At 41.6% G+C, this 22,800-nt stretch overlaps 1 protein-coding gene across 7 annotated transcripts in view; it reads left to right on the forward strand.

The window, feature by feature from the left end:
* The window catches only part of ANKDD1B (ankyrin repeat and death domain containing 1B), a 56,025-nt gene that overhangs the window by 27,151 nt on the left and 6,074 nt on the right, over positions 1-22,800 (forward strand). For 5 of the 7 annotated variants that reach the window (XM_021939472.2, XM_017959654.3, XM_021939468.2 and 2 more), the window contains 5 exons: positions 3,552-3,650; positions 10,032-10,130; positions 12,912-13,010; positions 16,161-16,259; positions 20,280-20,375. In XM_021939472.2, the coding sequence (XP_021795164.1) occupies positions 3,552-3,650; positions 10,032-10,130; positions 12,912-13,010; positions 16,161-16,259; positions 20,280-20,375 (492 nt within the window). The remainder of the gene's footprint in view (positions 1-3,551; positions 3,651-10,031; positions 10,131-12,911; positions 13,011-16,160; positions 16,260-20,279; positions 20,376-22,800) is intronic. The other 2 variants (XM_021939469.2, XM_021939470.2) reach the window with 2 other exon arrangements.

Genomic DNA, 22,800 nt, shown 5'->3' on the forward strand with positions numbered 1-22,800 from the left:
GGGGATGTGACTGTGGCTATGCAGGGCAAGTTTGTGAGTCATTTGCCCTGGATGGTCACTTCTTAACCTATGGTCCAGTGACTTTTTGTCTGGCTCTTTGGAAACCCGGGTCAGTGGGGTCCTCTTGGATTTCACAGTTTAATTCTGATCATTTCTAAACTTGATGCCTCACCTGAGAGCTACCGAAAGAACTAGTATCATAAGCATTTACCTTAAGATATCATTGATTGTAAGGCACACCATTATTTTATGTAACACTCAGAAAAAATAATGCTGCCATTTAACTGTGACAAAAAACTTTATTGTCACTTAAAATATTTATTTTATGCTGCCTATTTGAAGATGTTTTTAGACTGTTAGTTTTTTACGTGCATATATAAAGGAAAAAAATAAGCAAGATAACTCGGTTAATTGTTTGTAAACTTCATGCTGAATTAGATTCTTCTAAATCACTTATTCAGTCTTGATGATTTCTTTCTTTTTTCTTTTTCTTTCATTTTTTTTTTTCTTATAGCGTCAGAGTCTTGCTTTGTCACCCAGGCTGGAGTACAGTGGCATGGGAGATGCAGCATTTCTTAAAGAATGCCCCACTGTTGTTTCTAAGATTTTCTTCTAAGCCACTGATACCCATTCCAGTGTAATGCATATGCTCAAACAACAACAATTATATCCACCTGGTTGACTGAGCTAGCCCTCATGATTTAATCGCCACATGAAAGCCACCTCTTAATCTTATTGCATTGGGGATTTAAGTTTCAGCATGAATTTTGGAGGGACACAAACATTCAAACCAAAGCAGAGATCAAGTCCTGTAGTCACAAGATTTATAGTCTTATTTATAGTATGAGTTATGCTTTCCCCGTTCTATTAAAACATATTTAAACCACTGGAATGTGTGCATGCATGTGGATTTCATCTTCCTTTTAGCAACTTTGGAGTCAGGGCACATTGGGGAAAACTCATAAAGCCCAAAAAACTTTAATTTCAGATTTTGATAGGTTTAATTTGCACAAAATTAAGGGCACAGTGATAATAATATCATCTTTTTGCATATGATTCATAATGTTTGTCCATTTGTGGACAGCCTCTGCTTCCTGATACAAGCTGTTGCCAGATCAGTTAGAGGCACCCATGTGAATGTGCTCTAGAGCCGTGGTCTCCAGACATTCTTGGCAGCAAACTCATATCAGTAAAGAAAGTTTGAGCATGTGGCTATCACATATACATTTATAATTCAATTAATTCATTATAAAGTATATGCTAGAAATATAAATGTTTAAAATTCAAGATAAAAAATAAATAGCAGTTTTGTATTTTCTCTAAACTCACAAAATTATTATTATTTATTATTATTAGAAATAGGTCTCATTATGTTGCTCAGGCTGGTCTCAAACTCCTGGCTTCAAGTGATCTTCCCATCTCAGCCTCCCATGCAACTGAGATTACAGATGTGAGCTACCATGCCCAGCTCAAAGGATGATCTTATACACAGTTTATTGTGTTCCTCTGCATATATGTACAATATATTTTTCATAGCTGCCCCAAATTCACTTAACTATTCTTTAGCTCTTGGTTATTTAGTTTCAGTTTTTGTTTATTATAGGTTGTGCTGTCACAGACCTCTTTGTATATAAACCTGAGTCTGATTTCCTCACAATTGCCTTGGGGTATATCCTTAGAGGCAGATTGTAGGGTCCAAGATATGAAACCTTATCAGGCTCTGGATATGAATTCTTTCCTTTACACATTTTTTTTTTTTTTTTTTTTTTTTTTTTGAGACTCTGTCTCGCTCTGTCGCCCGGGCTGGAGTGCAGTGGCCGGATCTCAGCTCACTGCAAGCTCCGCCTCCCGGGTTCCCGCCATTCTCCTGCCTCAGCCTCCCGAGTAGCTGGGACTACAGGCGCCCGCCACCTCGCCCGGCTAATTTTTTTTTATTTTTTAGTAGAGACGGGGTTTCACCATGTTAGCCAGGATGGTCTCGATCTCCTGACCTCGTGATCCGCCCGTCTCGGCCTCCCCCTTTACACATTTTTTTAACAAATATTTTCCCCACTGGGATTTGTCTTTTTGCATCCATTTTCCTGGAAAAATGAGAAGGAAGATTATGGGGAGAAATGCCTTTTTTGTTTGTGTGTTTGTTTGTTTTTTTGAGATGAAGCTTCGCTCTTGTTGCCCAGGCTGGAGTACAGTGGTATGATCTCGGCTCACTGCAACCTAAGCCTCCCAGGTTCAAGTGACTCTCCTCCCTCAGCCTTCAGAGTAGCTGGGATTACAGGGGCCCACCACCACGCCTGGCTAATTTTTGTCTATTTAGTAGAGATGGGGTTTCACCATGTTGAGTAGGCTGGTCTTGAACTTCTGACCTGAGGTGATCCGCCCGCCTCAGTCTCCCAAAGTGCTGGGATTACAGGCATGCGCCACCATGCCCGGCAGAGAAATGCCTTTATAAGCAGATGGCTGTCCCAGGCACCCAGGTAAAGCAGCCTGGAATATGATTTTCCCACCTTGTTGGAATGGGAACACTGGTTTCTATACTCTTGTGTTCCTGTTAACATGATTGTTCATACCTAATTCACTATGAGTAAAGCCTTCTGAATTTATCCTAAAGTAGTTGTTAAGCAGATTAATGTCCAAGGAGGGAAATGGTTAGGGAATGGGGAAGGAATTCTGCATTTCTTCCCAACATTTTTAGGAAAGAGTCTGCATGAGGAAAGGGAAATAGCCAAGTAGCTATTGTGTGGGACCAGCTCCTTCTTTTTCCTCATTTTGGCCTGAATTAAACTCTTACTTCATCCTCCTAGTATTTATCTTGAGTTTCAGGAAACTGAAGTACTGAGATTTTTTAAAGTAATGTTATTTTTTAAAATGTCATGTAACATTTAATCAGTTGTAAAGATTAAAGTTATACTTGGTGCAAATGGACTTCTAATTTTGTGTGTTTCATACTGTACTATAGTTCCTTATTTCTGAGATTATCTTTCTTTCTTTTTTTTCTTTGTTTTTGTTTTGAGACGAGGTCTCACTCTGTTGCCTAGGCTGGACTGCAATGGTGCAGTCCTGTCTCACTGCAGCCACAACCTCCTGAGCTCAGGTGATCCTCTCACCTCAGCCTCCTAAGTAGCTGGGACTATAGGCATCCACCACTATGCCTGGCTAATTTTGTAAACTTTTTGTAGAGATGGGGCTTTGCCATTTTGCCCAGGCTGGTCTCTAACTCCTGGGCTCAAGTATCCTGCCTGCCTCAGCCTCCCAAAGTGCTGGGATTACAGGCTGAGTCACTGAACCCAGCCACTTTGACACTTTCCAGCTGAGGTTTAGTTTTCTTATCTGTAACATGTGGATAATATTAACCCTGCCCTTACAGCATTGTGTGATTTAACTGTGCCAAAGCATATAGTCTTGGCAGTACAAGTTGACACATAGTTGTTCAATAAATGCTATCCATTATTAAGAGTAATGCACAAAAGGCATAGAGAAAGCATGTTGTTTGTCAAGTAATTTCATTCCATGACAAGGGGCAATTAAATTTAACTTATTTTTCCTTTCGTTAGAATGGAGAAACACCATTCTTTCTGAGTGTTGAAGGAGGTCATGAAGAGTGCAGCAAAGTGCTGCTGACAGCAGGAAGTGACATCAACATTCCAAATAAAGTATGTGTTCCAGACCATGTTCACTCATGCAGTGGGAGGGAGACTTAAAATATTCTTTGGAAACTCTGGTCCTACATTGATCCACTTACTGGTACTTTAGAATTAATATTTATAATATGCTTTGTTTTTGGTAAGAATTAGTGATTTACCTCCAATATTTCCCAGTTACTGTGTCCTCAAAAGCAATGCTATTCTTTCTGTTCTTCTGGGGAAGGAATAATTGAAAGTGGGGCAAAATGAGCAAGTACTTGTCACTTCTTAGAAACAGATACTCTATTCTACTTTGTTTTCTCATAGCAACTAGTGCACACCTGGCTTATACAGAGAAGACGCTGAAAAACACTTTATTGTGTGAAAGCTCAAGTGGTCAGCCTGGTGCATGAAGAAGGAAGGATGGTGCCTTCCTCTAAATGCAGAATACATTTGTATGTAGTCGTTGTGCTAAGAACCTTTGAAACTTTTGAGACTGTGTTATTATTTTCATTTTTTTAGATCACAAAAATAGAATTTGGAAAAGTTAAGGAAATCATTCAGGATCATACAACTAGTCAATAGCAGTGCAAGGATTCAAACTCCTGTCTGACGCCAATGTCTCAGCTTTTAACCCCTGCAATGGCCTTGTCTTCAGATGGTTTAGTTTCTTTTCCTGTTTTTCTAATTAATTATAATGAAAACTCATGACAAAAAATTTGAATAGCACCAAAGGGTATATGATAAAAAAGTGTCTTACGCCAACCCCCCATCACAATTTTACTCCCCAGAACTAACATCCTTAATAGTTTATTTAGTCTTCCAGGAATTTTCCATGAATCCACATGGAAAATGTGATTAAATCCATACACATATATATACCAACACCATATAAACAGTAGCACAGTATGTAATATATGCTGCTCTGCACCTTGTTTTCTTTTGATTGCCAATATATTTTAGAGATCTTTCTATCTGCACAATGTATAAACAATTTCTTTTCAGCAAGTACAAAGTTAAACACAGAAGAATAAAGTCCCAATCAAGAATAAAGTCCCAATCAAGAATAAAGTCCCAAACTGGCATGTTTGATACCCTGTATTCTGCTGGTGGGAGTGTATATTTGTATAATCTTTCAAAAAGCAATTTGTCACTTTCCTTTTACCCACACATGGTGGATTATGTTAAGGAAATAATTTGAAAGGTGGAAATCTAGCTGCATGCATTCAGATAAGTGATAAAGTTAGCTTCAATAGCCAAGAATTAGATATAACATATACGTGGAATTAATGGTAGGAGAAGGCTGAAAGAAGGTCTGGTGCTTCTACTTCTTGGAAAATTATGTAGCTGTTAAAAATTATAGTGATAAATACTAAAAATATATTGCAATATTGAACATGTTAATCATAGAACACTAATTGAAAAATATATTATAGTCGAGTAAATATTAATATAATATTGGATTTATATATACATGGGCAAGGATTGTGACAGGAAAATCAAAGTAGCATGAGTTGATTCCCACTGAAGTTGCAAGGTTATTGATGCAATAAATAAACAGAAAATTAAGAATTCATGGGAGCCAGCCGGGCGCGGTGGCTCAAGCCTGTAATCCCAGCACTTTGGGAGGCTGAGACGGGCGGATCACGAGGTCAGGAGATCGAGACCATCCTGGCTAACACGGTGAAACCCCGTCTCTACTAAAAAATACAAAAAACTAGCCGGGCGAGGCGGCGGGCGCCTGTAGTCCCAGCTACTCCGGAGGCTGAGGCAGGAGAATGGCGTAAACCCGGGAGGCGGAGCTTGCAGTGAGCTGAGATCCGGCCACTGCACTCCAGCCTGGGCCACAGAGCCAGACTCAGTCTCAAAAAAAAAAAAAAAAAAAAAAAAAGAATTCATGGGAGTCATGAAATATTCAGAATGTGGAGAGCTGTGCTGCTGTTCAGTCATTGCACAGGTGCCTCCTTGTCCCCAGTCTGTATCCCCCTTCAAGTTCCTGGGAAAGCTTCCCAGGTTAGCAAGACTCTCAGGCTTACTCCATTATTTTATACCCTGCCTCACCCTCGTCCTTAATTATTTTGCCCTTAAGTATTTTGCTTTGTAGTGATTTTTCATATGCACACATTCTCCCCATCCGACTTGACTGCGGGCTCCATATTGCCCCTGTCCTTACAGCCAGCGGCCTCAGTTGCTCTAGGCAGCCTGGAAATGATCGGGAATCCATTTTTTAGTTTTTACTTCTAGAGTTTTTCCCGAGTTCATCAGCTCCCTTCTGAATCAGCAACCTCAGCCCCCACTAGCTATCCACACCTATCTGTCCAACCCGGTGAAAACCTTGGGGGGGAAAAGCAGTGTGAAGCAAGAAGCCAACAGCAAGAACACACATGAGCCCGGAATGGGTTGAACTTTGTTTTGCTTTCACATTTGTAGGTGATTGCTGTGTTTGATCTTGGAAACGCTTCACCTGCTGACACTGATGAGTCTTGGTTTCCAGGAGTTTGCTTTTGTGCTCCCTCCCACCTTGCCACCAGCAAGGGGAGCGGGTAAAGGGTTAAGTCGTTTCTTTTTTTTTTTTTTTTTTCTTTTTTTGAGACGGAGTCTCGCTCTGTTGCCCAGGCTGGAATGCAGTGGCCGGATCTCAGCTCACTGCAAGCTCGGCCTCCCGGGTTCACGCCATTCTACCTCAGCCTCCCCGAGTAGCTGGGACTACAGGTGCCTGCCACCTGCATGGCCTGGATTTTTTGTATTTTTTTTTTTTTTTTTTTTTTTTTTTTTTTTTTTTGAGGCGGAGTCTCGCTCACGCCAGCAGGCTGGAGTGCAGTGGCGGATCTCAGCTGCTGCAAGCTCCGCCTCCAGTTCCGCCATTCTCCGGCCTCAGCCTCCCGAGTAGCTGGGACTGCGAGAGCCCGCCTCGCCCGGCTATTTTTGTATTTCTTAGTAGAGAGCGGGGTTTCACCGTGTGCTTGGATGGTCTCGATCTCCTGACCTCGTGATCCCTCCCAAAGTGCTGGGATTACAGGCTTGAGCCACCGCGCCCGGCCCGGGTCAAGTCGTTTCTAAGGAGGATGTTGGAGTGAGATTATGAATGTAGTTGACAGCTGGCTTTCTCCGTTTATGTTGGGTGGAAAAACTGCCCAGAGTTAGGGCAACAGGCTCTCTTTAGCGCCCTATTAACTGCCCTGGGTCCAAAAAAGGCTTTTGTAGGTCCTAAGAACTCATATTCCTGGAGGTCCTACCTCACATTTTATCATACATATTTAAGTGCTCCCACATTCCTCTTTACTTTTTTTTTTTTTTTCTGTTAATTGCTCTAAAAGGCTTTTTTGTTTTTGCTTTTTGCAATTATTTGGCTATGACAGACTCACCTAATTTATGATTGACTCTGATTTCTTAGAACTCTGTGCATAATTGGGAATTTGAGGGAGGTGAAAAAATGCAACCTGCAAATTGTTTATAAATATAATGAATATTTTATGAACATTACATTTAACAATCAATGAAGTATGAATGTCAGTTAAATATTTATTCACTTCAATTTTGTGGTTTTCTTTTGGTATCGTGGAACCAATAATTTTTTTCTTTTTTACATTTTAACGGTTTCTTTGGCTCATAAAAAGTCTGTAGGCCCTATACACAGAGCCCATGATGCCTAGAGGTAAATGCTGTGGACTCCCGCAGCTCTTCCTGCTACAGGGTTCCTGCTTTGAGTTTCTCGGAAATTTGTTTCTGCTTTAGGTGGCTTCTGATCTTGCCAGTGAGGGCACTGCTGACCATTCTGATCTCAGTTTAACTGTCACCTTATCCAAGAAGGCTTTGTTGATCAGCCATGAGAAAGTAGCCAACCAGTCATGCTATTTTATGTCTTATTATAGAACTTACAACTAGCTGATGTTATTCTTCTAACAACATCGATAATCTAATAAGCAGATTTAAGTCCACTGATTTGCTGATCTACCAGTCTACCAATCAATGGATCAATTGATTGTCCACTGCCACTGAAATGTAATGTCCGAGATCTTATCAGTTTTGTTTACCAACATATCCCTCCACTATCTAAAATAGTGCCTGGCACAGAATAAGTGCTCAATGTGTTTTATTTTTTTGTGGAATGGATAAAATAATAGTTACGGTTACCATACACATTTACTGGCTCGTGTATCCTCCCAGTAGTACTGTGATTTCAGAGAAAGAGGTAGGATGATGTGGTAGGCAGAATCAGGCTCCCCACCCCAGAGATGTTCACATCCCAGTTCCCGGAACCTATGAATATGTTATATTACATGGCAAAGGAGAATTTAAGTTGCAGATGGAATTAAGGTTGCTAATTAGCTGATCTTAAAATGAGATTCTCCTGGATTACTAGGTGGGCCCAATGTAATCATGAAGAGTCCTTTAAAGTGGAAGAGGGAGGCAGACGAGGATGTCAGTGATGCAGTGTGAGAAGGACTCAGCTAACTGTTGCTGGTTTTGACAATGGAGCAAGGGGGTGTGAGCCAAAGAACATAGGAGGCTTCTAAAACCTGGAAGAGACAAGGAAGTGGATTCTCCTGAGAGCCTCCAGAAGGGAACATAGATCTGTGAACATTTTTTTTTTTTTTTGGTTAGCCCAGTGGGATCCATTTCAGACTTCTGACCTCCAGAACTATAAAATAATACATTTTATTAAGCCACTAATTTTGTGGCAATGTCTTATAACAGCAATAGAAAACTATTATGGGGACAGTTTTGCAGATGAAGACAAAGAGGCCCATACTTGATAGGCCACTTATCCAAGGTCATATAGGCATTTAGTATCATGCAAGCTAGATTTCAGTTGGTCAGAGATACACAGGTCATTGCTGTTGGCATCTGTGCCATTATCTATTGCTTCCTGACAATCCAACCCAAAGCTCAGTGGCTTAAAACAACAATCTATTATTATTTTCACGGCTCTGTGAGTTGACTGGGCTCAGCTGAGAGGATTCTTACTTTGAGTTTATCATGTGATTCCAGTTGGAAGTCGGCCAGGATTTTGAAGGCTTACCTGAGCTCAATATCCAAGAGAGTGCACTCACATGCCTGGCAGTTAATGCTGGCTGTCAGCTGGGAGCTCACCTGGGCCTCACCATGGGCCTCAACCTACAGCCTGGGAACTGGCCTCTAAGAGGAAGGATTACAAGAGCAGGCATTACAAAAGGCAGAGAGCAGCAGCTGCCAGGCTAGTTAGGGGCCATGCCTGGAACTGGCACGCTGGAACTTCTGCCATATTCTATTAGTCAAAGCAGTTACAGGGTCGACCCAGATTCAAGGAGATGGAGAAATAAACCCTGCCTCTTGATGAGGGGAGTGGCAAGGTCATATTGCAGAGGAGCCTGTGGGACAGGAGATACTGATGCAGCAATTTTGGGAAAGTAATTTCCAACAGCATCCTTATTTGAAAGACCTGCAAATACTTTGTAGAAATCTTACAATTAATCAGTCAACAATGAATTACCTAATAACCTCCGAAAGGCCCCACCTCCTATCATCATCACATTGACATTAGAGTTTCAACATATGACTTTTGGGAGGGACACAAACATTCGGTCTATTGCACACATGTTCCCTGGGGCTCTGACACTTCTATGGGAGACACTTAGAAAAAAACAGACAATTAGGTAAAAACCACAATTGCTTTTGTACTAACCTAATACTAGCTCCCCCTCAACCCAGTAATTAAAAACACAATGGGTTTTCTTTTTATTTATTTAGAGACTGGGTCTCACTCTGTTGCCCAGGCTGGAGTGCAGTGGCATGATCTCGGCTCACTGCAGTCTTTGCCTCCCAGGCTCAAACCATCCTCCCACCTCAGTCTCAGCCTCCTGAGTACCTGGGACCACAGGGACACACCACCAAGCCCAGCTAATTTTTGTAGAGACAAGGTTTCACCATGTTGCCAGGGCTGATCTCAAACTCCTGGGCTCAAGTGATCTACCTGCCTTGGCCTTCCAAAATGCTAGAATTACAGGCATGAGCCACTGTGCCCAACCAGATTTTTTTTTTAAAATACAGCCATGCATCTCTGAATGACAGGGATATGTTATGAGGAATGCCTGATTTCACTGTGTAAACATAAATAGAGTGTACCTACATAAACCTACATGGTACAGCCTACAACACACTATATGGTATATCTATTGCGCGTAGGCTACAAACCTGTACAGCATAGTAACATAGTAATGTAGTTAAGTACTTGTGCCATAGGAATTTTTCAGCTCCATTGTAATCTTATGGTACCACTGCACGTCTGTCATTGACCAAATCACTGTTATGTGATGCACGACTGTAGTTGTACTATTTCATTGTATTAACTGATTACCATGTGATAAACACCAGAAAGCGTGCTGAATTATAATGGGAGTTCCTCCCTGCCCTCTCCATTGTCTCTTGCAGCTCAATATCAGTAGTTTGCAGATAGCAACCAGGAATGGCCATGCATCCCTTGTCAACTTTCTTCTCAGTGAGAACGTTGATCTGCACCAGAAAGTGGAAGTGAGTTTATTCCCATGACATGGGCTTTGGTCCTGGCGCCATGAGGTTGGCCGTGCTAAGGAGATGCCCCTTGCAGATACATGTAGGAGATGAGATGTTTCACAAGGGAGGAATTATTTCTGGGAAGGCTGGCTGACTTCTTTTGGAGGCTGAGTCTTAATCTTGAGAAATAAAATCCAAGGGATGAATTTTAGAAAGTCATTGAAGTTCCTGAACAAAATGAAATCTTTGTGTTTTAAATATTTGTATTTGCTGCAAAAAAGCTTTCTCATATGTCTAGAGATGCCATTACTCTTGTATTAATTTTATCAGTCTGGGAAAATAATGAAGCAGCTGTACATATCAAGAAGAGTGATAATTTTTCTCCCTTCACTGAATGTTCTTGTTTTTCTTTTGAAAGTCAATTCTTTATACTGATTTAGGTTTTCTGACGTTTGAATTAGCTTTGGCAGAATTAACAAAGGCCCTCTGTGCTGGAATTAAACAAGAAACATGCCTCTATTTTTCCACTCTATTTTCATTTCTCTGTTGAGAATATGATTTCCTCTGATCTTGCTGAGCCATTACTATTTATTGTATTAACTCAAGAGGAGGGATGTGATTTAAACCATGTCAGATAGCTTTTGGAGCATGGTATTGGGGGAATTGGCTCTGAACTTACCTGGTTCGGTCCAAGGACACTTCCTGTTTCTCAGGAGGAGCTGGGCCCAGCAAGGCGGGTGGCCCCAGCAAGAAGGACAATGCCCACTTCTTTGCAATGTGGGATGCTTTCTCATTTTTCACGCTTAGTGCCTCAAGGAGGTTACTCCTGGGCAGAAGAAACCTACACAGAAATTCTTCCCTTCACGCTGCCCCCACGGCCCTGCTCACACCATCTGTCTGCTTTGACCGTTGCTGGCCTCTGACAGTCTCTGACTTCCTCAGCTGTGGTCTTCTACCTGTCCCCTCATCTCCCCTCCCTCCATCTGCTGGTGACACTCTTGCCAACTCACTATGGTCTCTCTTCCATCCATCTATCCCCATCTCCTGAGACAGAGCCTGGTGCAGATGGTAGAGTCAGAAAGGTCTGGGTTCACGTCCTGTCTCTGCCACTGCCTTGCTGCATGGCCTTGTGGAAGTTACTGATCCTCTTTGTGTCTCATGTATGAAGTGGGGAATATGAGATTGAATGTCTAGGGTTATTGATGTGATCTCTGAAAAACTGTCAGCCTGATGTTTAAAACAGAGTATAAACTGTTAGGGCAGCCTGGGCAACATGGCAAGACCCCATCTCTACAAAAATTTAAAAATTAGCCAGGCACAGTGGTGCATGCCTGTAGCCCCAGCTACTCGGGAGGCTGAGGTGGGAGGTTTGCTTGAACCCAGGAGTTTCAGGTTACAGCGAATGACAATGGCTCCATTGCCCTCTAGCCTGGGCAACAGAGTGAGACCCCATCTCTGAAAAAAAAAAAAAATAGAAGAAACAGTTGGGGAATTGAGCATGTAATAAGCACCACGATGAGAATGTGCTGAGTGTGTCTGATGCATATCATGAATATCAGCTGTTCCACTTGAGCGACGCTGCACTTGCCCTAATCACTCACCCTCGTAGGCGCTTGTTCTCTCTTGCCACTCGCTCCACACTCAGCTCGGCTCCTGATCTGCACGGTGTCACTGGATCTTTAGCCCTTGCTGTCACACCCCTGTCCACCTCCCGCTGGTGTCCTCCCTCCCTCATCATGCTGGATGCCCCTCACTTCCCTCTCTCTCATGCCTTAATCGCTTCTGCCCTCACTTCGCTTCATTGCTTCTTCCCTCCCTTTTCCCCACTCTCAGCTGACTCTACTCCTGGAGGCATGTCTCCTCTCATGTCTCCACAGGCCAGTGGCAGCTGGGTGGGACTGCAGCAGCACGGGAGCCTGGAGGCAAAGTGTTGGGGGTAGACATAGGCACTGCGACCTAGCAGGGCCGGGTAAGAAGCCATGATGGGGATGGGTGAGAGGGGGCTGTGGCTGGGAAGACAGGTGTAGGTGTTTTAGCCACAAAGGAGAACAGGAGAGCAGGCTGCAGAGGGCTTGGGGAACATCCTGTGGCTGGACTCTATGCGGGGAGAGCTGAGCACGAGGATGGTGCCCCTGAGTAAGGGGGACTCCAGTCCTATAGGACACACTAAGGAGTCAGGGCTCCAGAACAAATCAATTCAGGAAATGCCAACTGTGCAATGATTTTGCCCTTGTGGCTACTCTCATTGCCCTTTAGCTCTTTGAAGGCTCTGAGAAGTCCTGCGGTTTGGCCTATTTAACACTTACTTCTCCTTCATATTTGAACTTAAATGTTCTTCAGAAAAGTTCTTCAGAAAAGTCTTTTCTGGCCTCCCGAAAGGTCAGCCTTCCCCCTATCCCCACACTGGCTCTTCTACTTCTAAAGCACTTAATTGTGTACCGTATTTGTGTGACTTAAAAAAAGTTAATATTTGCTTACCCCACTAGACTGAAAGATTCCTGAGAATGAGCTTTGTTCATGCTAAATCCCTGGCAACCTGAAAAGAGCTTGGCCCATAGTAGGTGCTTAGTATGTTGCTCCAGAAAGAACAAAGGGGGTGAGCTGATTGCCGGGGAGCGAGTTTGCTTCAAAGCCTTGGGATGACCACAAATGCTGAATACTTACTAAGGGTCACCACTGGGATGGGTAGTTTCAGTACTTGGGAGATCATCAGGAAATAGCTGCTGAAATGAGTTGCTTTTTGATTTGAATGATGAAACCAGAACCTTTTGGATTTGAAATTTTTATTTCTCTCTGCAGCCTAAGGAGTCTCCTCTTCATTTAGCGGTTATCAACAACCACATCACGGTTGTAAACAGCTTATTAAGTGCACAGCATGATATTAACATATTAAATCAGGTAAGCCAAGAAAATCAGAGCCTGGAGGGTCTCTTTTCTTAAATTTCAACACAGTGGGTGTTTAGGGGGAGTTTTGATCAAGTTCGAGGTACCTAAAAATTCCTGGGAGGAACATGTGCATCCTTTTTATCCTTTTCCTTGTGTAACTCTCACTCCATCCCCATGACCACACACATACTTTTGTCTTTCTCAGCCACACAACTGGAGTTCAGCCAGTGCATGATTAAATCTTACATGTTTAACAGGCCCAGCACTTTTGATAGAAAAACAGTAGCTCAGAGCTAAATGGCCAGAGGCTCTTTAAATCAAAAGCCACTCCCCCAGAGTGAAATATTGTAATTGGCAGGGAGCCTTTCCCCCACAAGAAGGAAGCTTTGTTTCTATATTGAAGACAGTAAATGTGTCTTCTCTTTGCCTAAAGGCAAAAGAGACCTCTTGGAATAAAAGAAAAATCACCCCAAGTTCAGTCAACTGAAGCAGAATCAAATGACTCATTAAAGCAATCCATTACTGGCTGGAAATGGGAATGCCGCAGCAGAATGATGAAGAGAATGGGGGTGGGCACTGATGAGCCTGCTCTCTGGGGCTCTTCTGGGGCTGGCCTGCCCTCTTCCAGGATACGTAGGGGAGTGGAAGAGGAGCCTTTCCAGGGTCCTGAGGCCAGATGAGACCTTCCGGCTGCCTCTTCCCAGAGAAGCCTCTGCGGCGCCCCTCCGGCTTAGGGAGGAGCCAGGGTGCAGTGGGCATGCCTGCCTGTCCTAATGCACTGTGAAACCGGAGCATTGACTCAGATCTCTGCAGTCTCCTCCCATTCCCACCTATGAGCTAAATTTTGCTCTGAGCTGCATGAAGATTTACCTGTACTTCTGTCCCTTCTCTCCTCCAGGGAACCTAGCCTCCTCCTTTGCCTTTACCTATCCCAAAAGTTTTTTTGGGGAAAAAAAAATCTCCTCTTGTTATTAAATATGCTTATGTATTCAACTATGTTAATATCTAAAATCTTTCCCAATGGGCAAAATCTTTGCTAAGTACACAGACAGAGCCTTGTGCTCACATGTGATACTGGTTTTGACAGAACTGGCTAGATGTACTCTAGGGAAGGAGTGTTTGTTAGGCTTGCTATCCTTTTACAGAACCAGACTTCATCACTTTAATTTTTTATTAGACCAAGAATAAGCATAAAAAATAGGAAATTTTATATTTTAAATGTAAAATATGTATGTAAAATTTTTTAAAAAGCTAAAAAGACTTAATGTGTTTGAAGTACCCAGCAAAGAAAGATAACTCTTGTTAATGTTTTAGTGCATTTCCTGCCTTCCAGACTTGTAGCATTATTGTTAAAATGGGTGTTGTTGGATTTGATACATTCCATTTTCACCTTTGTTCCATGTCGGTAGAGATCTTTGGTAGGCGTGTCAGTGTAAGTGTAATGTCTTCAATGACAAACACCTAGACACACTGACATTTGAAGATGAGTCTTTAAGAAATGCTTTTTGGGGCGAGGTGTGGTGGCTCACGCCTGTAATCCCAGCACTTTGGGAGGCTGAGGCGGGTGGATCACGAGGTCAGGAGTTTGAGACAAGCCCGGCCAACATAGTGAAACCCTGTCTCTACTAAAAATACAAAAAATTAGCTGGGTGCCTGTAATCCCAGCTACTTGGGAGACTGAGGCAGAAGAATCACTTGAACTCAGGAGGTAGAGGTTGCAGTGAGCTGAGATCGCACCACTGCACTCCAGCCTGGGCGACAGAGTGAGACTCCATCTCAAGAAGAAAAAAAAAGGCTTTTTGGAGGCCAGGTGTTTTGGGTCACACCTGTAATCCCAACACTTTGGATGGCCAAGATAGGAGGATCACCTGAGGCCAGGTTTGAAACCAACCTGGGCAACATAGCGAGACCTCATCTCTACAAAAAAAAAAAAAAATTAGTACAGCCTGTAGGCCTGTAGTCTCAGCTACTCAGGAAACTGAGAAGGGAGGATTGCTTGAGCCCAGGAGTTCCAGGTTACAGTGAGCTACTATCATGCTACTGTACTCCAGTCTAAATGACAGAGTAAGCAACTGTCTCTCAGAAAAAAATAAAAATATAAATAAATAAATGTTTTTTGGTAATATCCCCAGCATACTGGCCCTGTGCTCTGGTGGGAGGAGTAGTGGGCCACGTGCTATTGCCCAGCTCTGTGACCCTGGGAAGCTGCTTCCCTTTTCTGGTTAAGCAGTTGGGCTGATCACATCTAAGGCTCCTCTTTGCCCTAATATTTTAGAAATCTCTTCACAACTGCATTCCTTTTGGTGAGAGGTTAAGATGGGTGATTTTCTTGGGATTTCGGATATTTCTTTTGAAAATCTTATCATCTTAATAGGAAAATGATTACTCCGGAAGGAAATTAGAAGTCTTGAACTCCTTTATACATTATAATGTAGAAAATTTAGAGAACAGAGAAATGCATTCGGAAGGCAATAAAATAAACTCTAATCCCTTCATCTAGACCTTAGCATTAGCATTTTTCTGTACTGTATTTTCTTCTCTTTCTCTATATGTAGTTTTAATTAAATCAAGCTCAACTAGATAGTATCATTTCCTGAAGTTTCAAACATTATATCAAAAGCATTTTTTATTTTCAAAAAATCTTTGAAATCATTTTTATTGTAGTAAAATACGCATAACAAAATCCACCATTTTAACCGTCTTAAGTGTACAGTTCAGCAGCATTAATTACATTCTTTTGGTATACTATCACCACCATCCATCTCCAGAACATTCTTCATCTTCTCAAACTGAAATTTTATATCTATTAAACAGTGACTTCCCTCCTCATCCAGCTCCTGGGAACCACCATTCGACTTTCTGTCTCTATACATTTCACTACTTTAGGTACCTAATATTGAAATCATTTTTAAAAAAGTAATTTTTAATGGTTGCCTATTATTCCAATATACAGATGTATCATAATTTATCTAGTGAGTCTCCTTGTTAAACATGTAATTTCCTTTCAGTTTTTCACTATTGAAAATAATACTGCAATGAATGCCCCAGTATCCATTAAAGAATGTACGACCTGTGTTTTCCCTTGAGCCTAAACAGGATGGCTATACTTTCCGTTTGTCTTTTCACCGTCCAAGTTTGTTCCCCTCCTTAATTTCATGGCAGAAGCAACAAACCCCTCTGCATGTAGCTGCTGATTGTGGAAATGTGGAACTGGTGGAAACCCTGCTGAAGGCAGGCTGTGACTTGAAGGCTGTTGACAAGGTAAGTGCATGGACTTAATCCATTCAGCTGAGATGGTTGCTAAGACCTTCCCGTTGGCTCTCAGCCTTGAGCAGAGGCATTGGAATATCTTTTGTGAAATGGGCACAAACTGGAGAAACCGTGTATCTTCATAGTCAGTAAAATATCCCAGTTTTGGTTGAGCTATGTCAGTAAGAATTTTTACTTTGAATGACAAATATGTGTTTTTAAATTCAAATTCTTTATTAAATTTTTGAAAAGATTATAGATTCATATGGTCCAAAAATAAAAGAATATAACTAGTAAGGGTTTAACAGTAAAAATTTCCCACCCACCCCTGTTCCTACTTGTCTGGTTACCATACCACCCTGCCTATATGTATCCGTTATTATAAATTATTTCTGTTCCTTCCAGAGTTTTTTGTGCACATGCAAGCAAACATAAACACATTGTACTCTTATTCCCTTCCTCCATCCTTTTTAGACACTGATGGCTTACCTATAACTAGTATACTGTTCTGCATTTAGCTTTTTTAGCATTATTAAGTGGAGATATTTGCATATTAGTACATAGAGAGTTCCTTCATTTTTTTTTTTTTTGAGCTGCACTGTATAGCATGGCACAGACGTATCACAACTTGTTCAACTAGTCCTCAATTGACTGACATTTAAGTTGTTCCTAAGGTTTTGCTCTTATAAACAGAGTTGCAATGAATGACTTTACATATGTCTAAATTTTTTTTTAATTAAAAAATTTGTGGTAAAATACACATACATAAACACTGTCTTAACCATTTTTAAGTATATAGTTCAGTATGGTTAAGTATGTTCACATTGTTATGCAATTGGTCTCCAAAACTTTTCATCTTGCAAAAGTGAAACTTTATACTTGTTCAATAACTCGCCATTTCTTCCTTCTCCCAGCCCCTGGGAACCACCGTTCTGCTTTCTGTTTCTATGAATTTGACCACTCTAAGCATCTCATATAAGTGGAATCACATGGTATTTGCCTTTTTGTGACTGGCTTAGTTGACTTAGTGTGACGTCTTCAAGGTTTATCTATGTTGTAGCATGTGTCAGAATTTCATTTCTTTTTAAGGCTAAGTAACATTTCGTTGTATGTCTCTACCACATTTTGTTTATTCATTCATCCATTGATGGACATTTGGGTTGTGTCCACCTTTTGGCTATTGTGTAAACTTGTTTTTAAAGAAGGACAGTTTTGTTTCTTTCAAGTGGTGCAACAGTGCAGGTTAAGCCTCCGGAGGGTTGTCAGAGAGCTGTGTTAGGTTTCAGCTTTACTGAAAGTTATACAGGAGGCTCCTGGATACAGCCCTGTCAGGTACTCATGCATGCCATATTACTTCAATCCTCACATCTCAGTGAGGTGGACAAAATTACTCCAGTTTTCAAGAGTAGATTGGACAGATTCTGATGACATTGGGTCACACACATAGTAAGAGGCAGAGCTGGCTTCAAACCCAAGTAGTGGCTGCTCTGCCATCTGGTGCTTTGCTACAACTGTCAGCAAAGATGACTGCTTCCGAAACTTGCAGTGTTCCCTTCCTCATTTTTACCCACATAGTTCAATAGCCAGCACCTCCCTAATTCACAGTGCAAGCCTGAATCCACCCTACTCTAGTTCAGAATCATCCATTTTACATGTGTAAGATCTAAAGTAGTTATATGTTATATTACTTTTCTCTGTGTGTCAGTTTCTAAAATTAGATTTTTTTTTTTTTTTTTCTGATCATAAAAGTAACACAGGCCGGCTGGGCGCAGTGGCTCACTCCTGTAATCCCAGCAGTTTGGGAGGCCAAGGCGGGCACATCACGAGGTCAGGAGTTTGAGACTGGTCTGACCAACATGGTGAAATCGCATCTCTACTAAAAATACAAAAATCAGCCAGGCATGGTGTTGGGCGCCTGTAATCACAGCTACACGGGGGGGCTGAGACAGAAGAATCACCTGAAACCTGAAGGCAGAGGTTGCAGTGAGCCGAGATCGTGCCAATGCCCTCCAGTCTGGGCAAAAGAGCAAAACTCCGCCTCAAAAAAAAAAAAAAAAAAAAGTAACACAAGCCCACTGTGGACAATTTAGAACACATAGAAAAGCTTAAGGAAGGAAAACACAAACCCATAATGTTATCACTTGTGTGGAATTCCACCACTTTCACCAGTTGTACCTGGTTAACTTGATTTAATATTTAGCAGTAATATTTTCTAATGCTGTTGTTTTGTAATTTATTTTAGGTTTTCATGAATACTTAATACACCCAGAGCCATTCTGTGGGTACAAAATCTATACCATTGGGCAGGGATTTACATAGGGGTCCCCGGTGCTTAGTGGACTAGATATTCCAGTAATAAACAGTCAATGCTACCATTTGACTTTGTTTTCAAAACAAGAACTCACAGTTTACTGGGCCTCATAATTTGATTTTCCCAGATTTCCCTTCTTCTCCTTTCTTTTCAAGGTCTGGCACATAGTTGGCACCCAATACGTAGTTAATTAATGAATAAAAAATATCTTTTCTATTGGCTCCCACAATTTATTTTTATTTTCATTTTTGCCAAAGAAAAGTGTTTCTAGGACCATGTTAGGGTCTGGTTAAGAAATAAGGAACCAAAGTTTGGTATAAATTTGACTTTCCCAGCAGCTTGTTCTCTGTTCTCTGCTTGTCCTCTTGGCCTGAGGTGTCAAAAAGCTCTCAGAGAACCTTCTATCCATGCTACCTCCCAACCCCTAAGGGCAGAAGTGTTTGGATTTTCACTCCAGCATATATTCCCTAGGAAAATTTTCCTATGAACTTGGAAACTCTGGCTCTCAGAATGCTGCCTTCTCAAAGCAGGCTAATTATGGTGATTCAAATGGCTTTACAAGCCAGAATGTAGACAGCATACAATTAGAGGCTTGCTAAATGCCTGCAAAATGCAGTTCTTCCTAATTTCATTACTTTCTCTTTTGATTAGAGGCTGATTACTTTCAGCCCTAATTTTCCTGCTCGCCTGGGTCTTAGCGCCTAGACTATGAACCAAATCATTTATATTGGTGGGAATTGCACTCGTTGCGAATATCTAACCATGTAAGATAATACTTGGGATATATTTCTGGATCCATAAGGGTTCCTGAGATTGGAACTTCTTCTTGGGTCTTTTCTGACTATTAATTTTCATTGTTTTCTGAGCAAATTCTTCATGGGGCATTTGAAAAGCAAATGAGAACGAGCATCCTTTGCTCAGGGTAAAATGTTTAGATGTAGAAGTGGTGCACTCTATGAAATCCAGAGGATTCTGCTTGCAAATCTCTATGCCCTGGCTTTGAGCTCTGTCCATCTTGAGAAAAGTGTACCTTTTTGTAATTTGTCTAAAATACCATGTGGGCTCCAGGCAGTTCATTCTCAAAATTATGTCCAGAACAGCGCTTGTTGATCATTCCATTTTTAAGATTCAAACCTCTCACGTTTGGTTGGAGGCAGTATGGTGTAATAGAAAAAATTTTAGATAGGGGTCCATTGACCTATGAATTACCAGCGTTGCCATTATTGATATTATTCTCAATAAGATCCAGCCATTTTCTGTCTTATTACTGAATGCTCCTCAAAACGTGACTTCTACTTCCTGGTCTAAAGTGGCTGTTCAGGCTCCTGCCATCATGTCAGCATTCCACTCAGGAGGGAGAAGAGAAGAAGGAAAATGCCGTTCATCCCTCTTCTGTTTAAAGATACTTCCCAAAAGTTGCATGTCCCACTTCTATCTAAAGACTGTTGGCCAGAACTTAGGTCACATATCTAACTGCAAACGAGGCTAGGAAATGTTCAGGGTAGCACATGTTCTAAAGGCTTTATATGCATTATCACATTTACCCCTGACCACTCCACTATGGAGTAGTTATAAAGACCCAAAGAAGCAAAGGACTGGCCTAAATTTACCCAGCATGGGCTGGTAGAATCAAGATTTGAACCCAGGCCCCCTTGTTCCAAAACTAGAGCTCCTAATCACTAGGACATACCACCTGAATTTTTTTTCTTTTTTAATTTTAGCAAGGAAAGACTGCCCTGGCTGTGGCCTCCAGGAGCAACCATAGCCTTGTGGTGGACATGCTCATTAAAGCAGAGAGATACTACGCCTGGAGAGAGGTAAGGAAGGCCGATCCCAGCACAGCAGGGGCTCTCCTGACAACACCCTTCTTCTTGAGGGGCAGTGGAGGGTCTGTGCCATTCTTTGCTCTAATGATCAGAGTCCTGGTCAGTACAATTATAACTCTCCCTTCTGTCTTGTTCTGCCCCATTCACGGAATGAACATCTGCCTCTTCCTTTGCTGACATCAGACGTCAGAACTGAGTGCGTAGAGTTCACTAGGGCCAAGGGGCATTGTCCAGGCTGGCTCTAATGGACCTAGCGTGTGAGCTCCGATGGGTGACGCCCTGGTTGTGCCCTCTGTCCACAGTCTGGCCATGAGCTATTCCCAGAAGCACGAATGAGTGGTTTAAAAAACTCCTTTCTGTGGCTCGGCAGTTTTCAACACACCCCTGTGCGTGCTTTCGGGCACTCAAGTATTCTGTGAGAGTCACGAAAACCTTATTCATCTAAGAACGCAAAAAAACTTGTCTGTAAGTCATTCTTTTTGCTGTTCTTTTATTTTTATTTTCTCTGATATCTGCTACCCATGCAGCTTCTCAATAGACTGCCCTCCCCTGCAAGATTCAACTCTATGCCCTCAGGCAAGAATGGCACTGCCAGGCACCATTCTTGACTTACAGTGATGTGTGGTTTCCATTCTAGTGATGTGTTGTTTCCATTCTAGGCTGCATGGCTACCCCTGGCCCAATGTGTTAGCTCCAGAATTCAGGCCCTAATCACTTGAGGCCCACCCTGAATTTCTACGAACGTGGATTGCTGTCCACCTGGCCAGTCCTGGGAAATTTCCCTTAAATCCTTAAAGCAAAAAGCATTTACTCATCTCCTTCTCTCTCACAATCCTGTTTAATTAGCTTGGTAGTCTTGATATATATGGATTCTTTTAAAGGTCACACCATCCTCCTTGCAACTTTTCTTGCCTGTAAAACAAAACAGAAAAAAAGGTGCTTTGCTTGTAAAACTTTTTTTTTTTTTAATTTTAACAATTGGAACTCTCTGTTTCTTCTCTCCCATTCATCATATTCTACGTTCTTCCATCTCCTCCCTTTACCTCTTCCTCTTTTCCTATATCCTCAGGCTCAATTTCTTAAATTACCATTGTATTTTATTGAAGACAACTTTACCAAGTTCCATCTTTTCTCTTTCTCTTTAACTTGCTTTCACATTTTCTTTGGAAATAGAAATATTCATTGGTTCTATTTTTAATTCCTGATAGCTTTTTAAAAATTATTTTGGGTAGATGAGAATAAATTACTTTCCCACCAAATGAATACGCCCTCTTTCCTAATGAATCTTTAAGACATAAGAGGTAGGTATACTTTGAAAACCATATATAATACATGAGTATAGCTAAAGGAGACCCCCAGAAATGGTAAGAGTTGTTAACTCTGGTGACAGTTGGGATCCTGGGGTCTGGAGTGAGAGAAATACTTGTTTTTTAAGATATATCTTTAAACATTTTTTTAACCAAATGCATTTATTATTTTAAATTATCTTTGTTCATTGAATAAGTTTATATCCTTGCCTAATATAAAATGGTTCCTAGTAAAAGGATTAAAGATATGATTTAAATTCCTCTCTTATATTCATTTATCCTTTAACCTAACCACCCAATCATCCATCATTGAATTCAGTGGTTCAGAGGCAAATGGGAGCTTCCTAAAACCTGACTTATGTTATTTTAATTTCCACCAGTTCTGGCTCATGTTATTCCTGCAAATAGTTCAGTGCTTTGGCAGGCAAGCTATTTAATGCTTTCACTGGCTGCTGAAAAAGACCTAGACTTTCCAAATCTCCTGCCCTTTTCAATGGAAGCCTAAGGGAACACACAATCCAATCCTGAAATGCACAAACCATGTAAGTTTCTTGAAGAACTAGAAATGTTATCGCACAAAGATAAATGCAGAAGCATTTTGTGTTCTTCCCTTTCCCTTGTGACGTTTAGGCTTTTGTTCTTGTTGGATTCATCATTGTTTCAGGAGATGGAATGAGGAGAGAAGGACAAAGTGAAGTGGCCTGCAGCTCCCAAGTTTGTTGGATCTCCCCATCCTTAACCTTACTTCTTTTGGAATTCCTGGGAGCTAGGCACTGTGGAAGTAAAGCTGAGGTTGGGTTGGAGAAGACCCTGCTTTTTACAGTCTCTAAAACAATTATGGGTAGTTCACACCTCCCATTCCTTTTCCAACTTCTGTACACAAAGTTCAGATATTAGAGGAAGGTTTTGCCCTTCTTGGCCAAGCTTCCCAGGAGGAGCTTATTGCGCTTCCCTTGTCGAGCTTCCTGGAGGAGGTTGCTGATGCTGTGAAGGATCCATGGTCGGGGCCCATCAAGTTCTTCTCATCAGTGTTGAAACCCAGGGTCCTAGACACTTTTGGTTCATTTCCTGCCCCAGCCTTGATTCCCATCTTGTTGTTAAGAACATTT

This window comes from Papio anubis, chromosome 5, assembly GCF_008728515.1.
Source record: "Papio anubis isolate 15944 chromosome 5, Panubis1.0, whole genome shotgun sequence".
NCBI classification, from domain to species: domain Eukaryota; kingdom Metazoa; phylum Chordata; class Mammalia; order Primates; family Cercopithecidae; genus Papio; species Papio anubis.